Source organism: Microtus ochrogaster, linkage group LG5 (genome assembly GCF_000317375.1).
Source record: "Microtus ochrogaster isolate Prairie Vole_2 linkage group LG5, MicOch1.0, whole genome shotgun sequence".
Lineage (NCBI taxonomy): Eukaryota > Metazoa > Chordata > Mammalia > Rodentia > Cricetidae > Microtus > Microtus ochrogaster.
This window is the reverse complement of record NC_022031.1, coordinates 61,323,653-61,332,417: the sequence shown is the minus strand read 5'-3', so window position 1 is coordinate 61,332,417 and position 8,765 is coordinate 61,323,653. Positions and strand designations below refer to the sequence as shown.

The 8,765-nt window shown below is 42.0% G+C and overlaps 1 protein-coding gene across 5 annotated transcripts in view; it reads left to right on the top strand.

The window, feature by feature from the left end:
• The window catches only part of Pdp1 (pyruvate dehyrogenase phosphatase catalytic subunit 1), a 7,605-nt gene extending 464 nt beyond the window's left edge, over positions 1-7,141 (top strand). Inside the window, exons 1-3 of one of the 5 annotated variants that reach the window (XM_026786712.1) lie at positions 66-114; positions 349-383; positions 3,614-7,141. In XM_026786712.1, the coding sequence (XP_026642513.1) occupies positions 353-383; positions 3,614-5,274 (1,692 nt within the window). In that variant the 5' untranslated portion in view covers positions 66-114; positions 349-352 and the 3' untranslated portion in view covers positions 5,275-7,141. Of the gene's footprint in view, positions 1-21; positions 115-148; positions 384-3,613 lie in introns of those variants that run through there. The other 4 variants (XM_026786711.1, XM_013351899.2, XM_005362314.3 and 1 more) reach the window with 4 other exon arrangements.
• Positions 7,142-8,765: the final 1,624 nt, after the last annotated feature.

The following is an 8,765-nucleotide window of genomic DNA, read 5'->3' as shown; positions in this document are numbered from 1 at the left end:
AAGATGCTGCGCGCCCTTGGGCTCAGCGCGCTGGCTGCACGGAGCGGCCGCGCGGCGCCCGTCCGGGCTCCCGCAGTCCCCGGCTTGGGGCCGGGTGGCCGCCTGGCCGGCAGGGTGGGTTTGTTTGGTTTCTTCTTCTCCCCTCCCCTTTCTCCCCCCTCCGTTCTCTCCTCCCTCTCTGCCCATTCACTGGGCTGCTGCGAGACCTCGCCCCTCCTCCGCTCCCGCCTCCCCGCCACCGCCTCCTCTAATGAGCATCTCTGCCTTGCTTTCAATGGGCCGCTGCTGCTGTCGCTGCTGCTGTCCGCGCGGTTTGTGGATGTTGTCGGCTCCGTGTTGTGATGACAGGAGAATGTGTGTGTGTCCCGGGCCCAGACGGATTGGTAGGTATTCACGTAACTACCTGTGTTGGGGACCCAGGAAGGATGGTGACTGATTTTGTGTATGAATGGATGGCTCTAGGGGTCCGCATGGAATTAGGGGGGGGGGGGCGATAGGAAAAGGGAGACAAAGGCTCTCTGGACCAGAAGAATTTCTTTGATATCTTAGTAAGTGCGATTTTCGGGTAGGAACAGACGAAACTGATCAAACAAGTGCTGGTTTGGTGCCTGGTGTCTTAAGGATAAAGGTTTTGTTTTTTTCATTGCTATAGATACCGACATGGGAAATGGCTAGGCATTTCCGGAAAATGCTGAAAAATCCCAAGTCTTTGTGCAGGGTGTTTAATGCAATTAGATTACATAAACGGAGGTTATGATACGTGTAATGGCTAGTGTAGTATTTATTTCCATTTGCATCAGAAGCTTTGCAAGGCCGAGAAGCTCTGGAGTAGGTGCACCAGTAGCATTTTTTAAATTGATTTTTAAATTTTTAAATTGATTTGGCCAGTGGGTTTATTGACGAAGTGGAATAATTTCTTGGCGCAGGCTTTGCCGAGCACATCAGAAAGAATGGACGGAGCGCCTTCTGTTTCTGGTTACAGCGCATCTTCTTATTAGTCATTGCCAGTAGCAGCCAAATCTGCCTAGGACTGAGCGGCTGCACACAGGATTGCCAAGTCTGGGCCACGATGGTATATGAACTTAAAGAACCCCCGCAAGACTGTGAGATTATTCTAGATTACCAATAACCATATCCTGATACTTTTATTGCCTAATGAAGAGGCTTCTGTTTTAAGCTAGAGAGTTTATCAGGATTTCAGAGGTTTTCTGTTGAATCGCAGGAAGCGTAGAAGGATATTAAGAATCTTTCCAGGCATTTAGTAGTGTATGGACTTGTACCGTTTCTGGTCTGATGAAAATACTATATAATTAGTACTGTACTGACCTGATGGAATGATTATTAAATACACCGCAAACTTTCATGATTCATCTTCCTGAAGAATTTGCCTTTCTTTTGAAAGCTTGTTAGGAGCCAAAGAATTGAATGCAATCCATATGCTAAGCGGTGCTTAACTGTGAAGATACAGATGAAAATAAGTCACTCTCTACTGTTTTGACTTTTAATCTCAAATACTTTTGCTGTGAAGGAAACAACATAAAGAGCTTGAGTTTGAATATTCAGAGCACCTGCTGCATGAATTATGAGCTTTTTTACCCCCAGATTTCATTCATTTCTACTGACAGAAACTGTCAGAACACGGGAACTTAAGGGGGGGATCCCCTGAGCAGATGCTACTTAAGCTGGTAGGTCTTTGTCCCTCCCACACTTACCTTGTCTTAAAGCAATACAAGCTTAGATTCTGAAGAAAATTTACCTCCATAAAATTGAACCCTCATTTTAATTTTTAATGATAGTATTTGCATCATAAACTAAAAAAGAGATACGGTTGATAAGCACAAGGCGCTGTGGCGTGGTACCACATTGCACACATATTCTGGCTGAGTTCAGAACCCTTCACCTTTGGTTGACTTTCAGGTGCCCAGTTTGAGTTGTTGTCTAGATGGTTCGTCCAGTAAGTCCTTGTTAGGGATTCCTGTGCTCAGTTCAGAAGGCTTACCTTTGGAATCTAACCCAAAAGTCTAGTCCTCCAATGTGCACTTCTGTCTTTGTAGTTAGAAGCAGGCCTCTTCTTGAGAGTCAGCACTTTACTGTTTACAAGACATCTGTCCAGCTGTGTGCTCGGTACAGTCTACAGAAGCAGATGCAGACCTGAGTTTTCAGTGTGTGGTTTTCTCTCTTCCCTCATTTTCACTTTTTACTTCCTTAGTGCCCACCGAAAAGTACATGCAAATTGCTTAACACTGTGATTCTTCACATATTTTTTTTTGTATATTTAGCTTTTGGAAACAGTAGTTGATACTAAGATTGTTTAATTTTTTAAATGTATTTAAAGCAGCTCTAACATCTGTCTGTTTCTTGTACTTTAAGTGACTACTTGAGACAATATCTTAGGAATTCATAGAAAATACATTACTGAAGATTTTTTTCTTGTATACATTATTTGAAATAGTGGTATATATGTTCACTTAAGCCTTCTAGATAAATTCCTACTATAAAATAATGTCTTCAGAATATTCATAATGCTATACTGTTATAATCCAAACCTTGGGCTTAATTTATGGTTCTTTGTTGCTTCCCTACTACAAGTAGATACCTGTTTTTAGCTGAAAGAGAAACTGTTCCCCAGGAGTCAATAGAAATCTCTAGTAGATGAAATAGTAGCTCTGTAGCTTACTTCTATGACTGCTAAGCAAGGAACGATGGTGGCAGGTTAATTAAATTCTGAAATGGCATCACACTATACCAAAACCAGGTTTAGAGCAAAGAATACTGGGATTATTTTTTATCATGAGTGGCACAGAAAAATTAAGCAATGAATCAAAAAAGACTACATTTGATTTCAAAGCCTCAATACATTAAACATAAAAGCATGAATCTTGAAGAGTTTAGAGTGTCTACTTCCATGTGTTCATCTAAAGTTCAGTGGGGAGAGCCCCAGAGAGGTGCAGTGCCGTGGCCAGGGTCAGTTGGTGAAGAACAGACTCTAGCTTGCTAAGCTGGCTCAGTGGTGTAGAGAAGGAGCTTTGCAGAACCCTAAATTCCTGTTTTATTATGTCGAAAACGTTTCCTTTAAGGTAAAATGAACATTGTTTCAATACAGTGGTATATGTGTGTTATTTACCAATAATGTACAAACATGCATTTGTTAAGGATATATTAACACTTTTAGTGATAGCCATCCGTGTATTGTCAAATGCCAACAAACTGACTACAGGTTAAGGAACAGATCTTCATAGATGGTAGAAATGACTGTGCCAATGGGAGATGTAAGGCCCCTTTGTAAAAGCACAGCGATGGAGAAGGGTGGTTGGGCAGGTAGGCTGCTGCGGCACAGTGTTACATAACTTCCTGCTCGGCTCTCTCCAGCCAGATACATGCATATGCCGAGCAGTGTGTACTGCACAAAGAAATACAAAGGGAAGAGAAATTATAGTTCAGACGTGGCTTCATGAATGGCTGAGAATTGTAATTACCGTGAAACACCTTGTAGAGATTACCTAGCATACGGATTTTCATGTACATTCCCTTAGTATTTTCTATACGGCAGAGCTTGTTGGATAATCTGGAGTGTAACTTTCCTGTGTGTGTGTCTGTCCTAATTGCTCTCTAGGAATCCCAGTCAGAACATCCAGCTTGCCACTGTTCTCCGATGCCATGCCAGCACCGACTCAACTGTTCTTCCCTCTCCTCCGTAACTGTGAGCTGAACAGAATCTATGGCACTGCATGTTACTGCCACCACAAGCATCTCTGCTGTTCCCCACCGTGCATTCCTCAGAATCGCCTGAGGTACACGCCCCATCCAGCATATGCTACCTTCTGTAGGCCGAGAGAGAGCTGGTGGCAGTACACTCAAGGAAGGAGATACGCCTCAACACCTCAGAAATTTTACCTCACACCTCCACAAGTCAACAGCATCCTGAAAGCCAATGAATATAGTTTCAAAGTTCCAGAATTTGATGGCAAAAATGTCAGTTCCGTTCTTGGATTTGACAGCAATCAGCTGCCTGCAAATGCACCCATTGAAGACCGGAGAAGTGCAGCCACCTGCTTGCAGACCAGAGGGATGCTTTTGGGAGTCTTTGATGGCCATGCGGGCTGTGCTTGTTCCCAGGCAGTCAGTGAAAGACTCTTCTATTACATCGCTGTCTCCCTGTTACCCCACGAGACTTTGCTGGAGATTGAAAATGCAGTGGAGAGTGGCCGGGCCCTGCTGCCCATCCTCCAGTGGCATAAGCACCCCAATGACTACTTCAGCAAGGAGGCATCCAAACTGTATTTCAACAGCTTGAGGACTTACTGGCAAGAGCTTATAGACCTCAACACTGGAGACTCGGCTGATATTGATGTTAAAGAGGCTTTAATTAATGCTTTCAAGAGACTTGATAATGATATCTCATTGGAGGCTCAAGTCGGTGATCCTAATTCTTTCCTCAATTACCTGGTGCTTCGGGTGGCATTTTCTGGGGCTACTGCTTGTGTGGCCCACGTAGATGGTGTTGACCTCCACGTGGCTAACACTGGAGACAGTAGAGCCATGCTTGGTGTGCAGGAGGAAGACGGCTCGTGGTCTGCGGTCACGCTGTCCAATGACCACAATGCCCAGAATGAAAGAGAGTTAGAGCGCCTGAAGCTGGAGCACCCGAAGAACGAGGCCAAGAGCGTGGTGAAGCAGGACCGCCTGCTTGGCCTGCTGATGCCTTTCAGGGCTTTTGGAGACGTGAAGTTCAAGTGGAGCATTGACCTTCAGAAGAGAGTGATAGAGTCTGGCCCAGACCAGCTGAATGACAATGAGTACACCAAGTTTATCCCTCCCAACTATCATACACCTCCTTATCTCACCGCTGAGCCAGAGGTAACTTACCACCGCTTAAGGCCACAGGATAAATTCCTGGTGTTGGCAACCGATGGGCTGTGGGAGACCATGCATAGACAGGATGTGGTTAGGATTGTGGGCGAGTACTTAACTGGAATGCATCACCAACAGCCAATAGCTGTCGGTGGGTACAAGGTGACTCTGGGACAGATGCATGGCCTGCTAACCGAAAGGAGAGCAAAAATGTCATCGGTCTTCGAGGATCAGAATGCAGCAACCCATCTCATTCGCCATGCCGTGGGCAACAATGAGTTTGGAGCCGTCGACCATGAGCGACTCTCTAAGATGCTTAGCCTTCCAGAGGAACTTGCTCGGATGTATAGAGATGACATCACAATCATTGTAGTTCAGTTCAACTCTCACGTCGTCGGAGCGTATCAGAACCAGGAGCACTGAGTCCTGCTACCCTGTAGTTCTCCAGTGCGGAGGGCAGACTGACTTGGGAAAGAACCAGTAAGCTATTCCAGCGGGCCATCCTGACACTTCACTCCTGCTTCTCTGTAGCTAGTCCAGTGCTCCAGCCTGACTGCAGCACATAGCATCACGAGTGTCTCTTCTGCCCTGTTGGCCCTCAGGCTATGAAGAATGGCAGATAATACCTTGAGTAGATCAAAAGCAAGGATCTTTCTGGGAGTATTAGTAAAGGCAAAAAAATGCTGTCCCCATCTGCAAACTAAGCATCATAAAGATTCTAATGTACATGAGAGTATTTACTACATGCATTATCACATTTATTTTAGCCTGAAGTATTTTTCAGGTCCAGTACTTTAAGCCATAAACGACCATGAACCTGAAATCTGAGTTTGTAAGCTTTTGTGATTGTGCATAGAATAGGTTTCCCAATGGAAAGAGCTCTCAACCGCCCTTCTTTCCTGACCCATGGTATCCTCGGTGTAACTGGGATACTTTGTTTTGCTACACCGAAAAGACAATAAAGGTTCTCAGTTTTATTTATCCTTCTAGTGAATGTTAACTAAAGGGAAAATGTGTTTTTTCAGTTTGTATTCATGAAAAGCTTTATTTAGTCTGAAATAAAGATACCCAGAATGAAAAGAGACTGTATGTTTAATTCTTGTCACCTGTGGCTCCCAGCATTCCCCTGTCCTGAGTCCCTGAAGTCTTGGCAAGCTGTGTGTAGTGGGCGAGCAAACTGCTGCTGGGAAATCATCTTCATTTGTGATGGGAGTTCTCATGGAACAAGTGTAGATAGCAGCTTGAGTAGTAAGATTTTAATACTGTGTTATGACAGTTTGTCCCCACTTAGGTCAACTAAAATAATTTGGATTAAAATTATTAAGTGCTTTAAATATACTGTAGGTTGTAATATATGTGTTAAGATGTATACATAAGACACTTTTAAATAGTGACCTGTGCATGCCTGATACAGAGCACTGTCTCATCCAGTATTGTGGCAGTCTCCATAATTATATGCGGTCCTTTCTAATACTGTATCAAAATAAATGAGAAATATATTCAAGTAGGCTTTTTAGGAGTTTAATATGCATCAAATGATACTTTTGTTCCTGCATTTAATGGTGATCTGTGTACAGCTGTGCATATCTTTTTATCACTTATTCACCTAAAAATAGCTATGACTTCATTTAAAGTTCACATAGATTTTTAATTCAAAACATTAGTGCCTGTTGTATTAGTTGGGAATATAGGAGTCCTTTCAGAATTGTGTAGGCTTTGAAGTACATGTTCAAGGACTCCGTATTGTGATTCTTAAATCAATGTATAGCAATATTGGCTGCAAAATTTGTTCCAAATGAAAGTAGACCCAGGAAGATTACAGCTCAGAACATCTTAGGATTTGTTTTCTGAAGTACTTTTTGATTTTGTTTTTTTAAAGTCAACTTTTTAAATGCCACTTTATTTTGGAGAGAGAAAGACTATTACATATTTTAAGTGTTTTTAGAGACATCTTAAGATGAAAAATACACAATATGAAACCCTGTTTTTAGTACGGTTTGGAATTGGTTTTTAATACCACCACTGGAGAGGTCTATGTTAATGTCTCAGTATAATACAGTGAATATAAATTCTGCTTTCTGTGCCCTCTGAAATAAAAGCAAGCCTTATTACCCAAGAAGTGTCTGCAGTCTGAAAGCCAGCCTACCTGTATAAAAATGAAAACTCAGTGTGGAAATGAAGATAAGGGGTATTCAAAAACCTTTGGTTGCTGTTATCTAAACACAGTTGTGACTTTGTAACTCGTTGTGACATGATGTCTAGAAGTAAAGTCAGTTTGTGTAAATTTTCATGGATTTATATTTTCTTCTATGTATTCAGTTTCTGTATTGATATTTAGTCAGTGCTTCATGGTCCATGTAACATGCCCTGAACTAGTTAAAAGGAACATGGCTTGAATGCTGTCCTTGGTTAGAGAAATGCCCACAGCGAATTAAAGCTTGACATCCTCTTCTAAGAGGCCTTCGTGGGTTTTTAATAATAGTACCTAGCATTCCCTGTATGCTTTCTGTGGGCAGTAGGTGTATTCAACTTGAGGAGCCAATAAATAGCATTTTAATAATTTAAGTCCAGTTATAATTTATAGTCAATAAAATTAAAAGGCTTTACATTTATAATGTGAGATTTGGGGGTCAATATCCACTGAAAAGAACGTTCCCATTGTACCAGAAAGTAGCTTCGTGCTCCATTCTGGTTAACCCTTTCACAAGAACTTCTACTCTATATAAACAGAACAGTGGTACATTCTTAGGACTTCCTGTAGATGAAGTTGTATACTCTTTAGCTTTTTTTAAAATATTATTTTGTGTTTACTGTTCTTTATTTGATGAGTAGCCATCGCATTGTGAGGATAGACTGCTTAATTGTTGAAGTCCTTCTGAAACTTTGTCCATTTTCTATTGGCGTTTTTAGTCTGCACTCCTAAGCTGGTTTTTAGATGGACGGTTTCTTAGAAATAATACCGTTTGGTTACGGTTCAGCTTCACCTTTACAAATGCAAATTCAGGTGAGTTTGATGGACCTTCATAACCTTAATGGGGAGGAGTCTGTTTTAATCCCCCAGCCCTGAAGCAAAAGATGTGAAATTGTCATGGAGAGAAGTTTGGAGAATAGTCTTTGCATTGAGCAGACTTTTCACGGGACAGCTCTGCATTTTTTGCGGTATGCGGGGATGTTAGGTAGCTGCCCTGTCACTGAGCCACACCTCCAGCCCCCTTCTCCTTTATTGATTAGGATTAACCTCACTATCTCATTTATACACACATACTACAGTTTGATTGGCACAGGGTCTTCCTAAGTGGCCAAGTCAGGCTTTGAACTTTCTAGTCTACCTTAGCCTTCCAAGTAGCTAGAGTAACAAGCCTGAATCGTCAGGCCCAGGTCTGCTTTAGTAAAGGTTAGTGCTATTTGGATGGAGCGTCCCTTTTTACTAGGCAAACAAATTTCTGAATTGGGTTTGGTGTTGATTGTGTCCTTGATCATAGAAATAAGGTCTCAGAAGGTACGTTTCTAAGCTGAATGCTTACGACTTAACACATAAATAACATTTGCTGTCCCGGAATTCTTCAGATTTGCAAGTTGAATCTTGTTGAATTGGTGTGGTGCCATGGCCACTTCCAAGAAGAGCTAGGTGACTGAAGACAGTGGCCTTGGAATTGACATTGTGGTATGAAGGTCATTTCTTTTGTGTGCAAAATTAATTTACTTTGAAAGCCAAACTTAATCCCATTAAACCTTACCAGTCCAGTTCTTAATACAGTTTACCTTGGGTGAAATTTCAGTAATACATAACATTTCTTTTCTAAAGCAGACTCATATTACAAATCCTCCAAGTAAATATATCAAGAATGATGTTCATGTAATTGAAGTCTATGTACTAGCCACTAATGATCATACAGTGCACACACATTTTAATA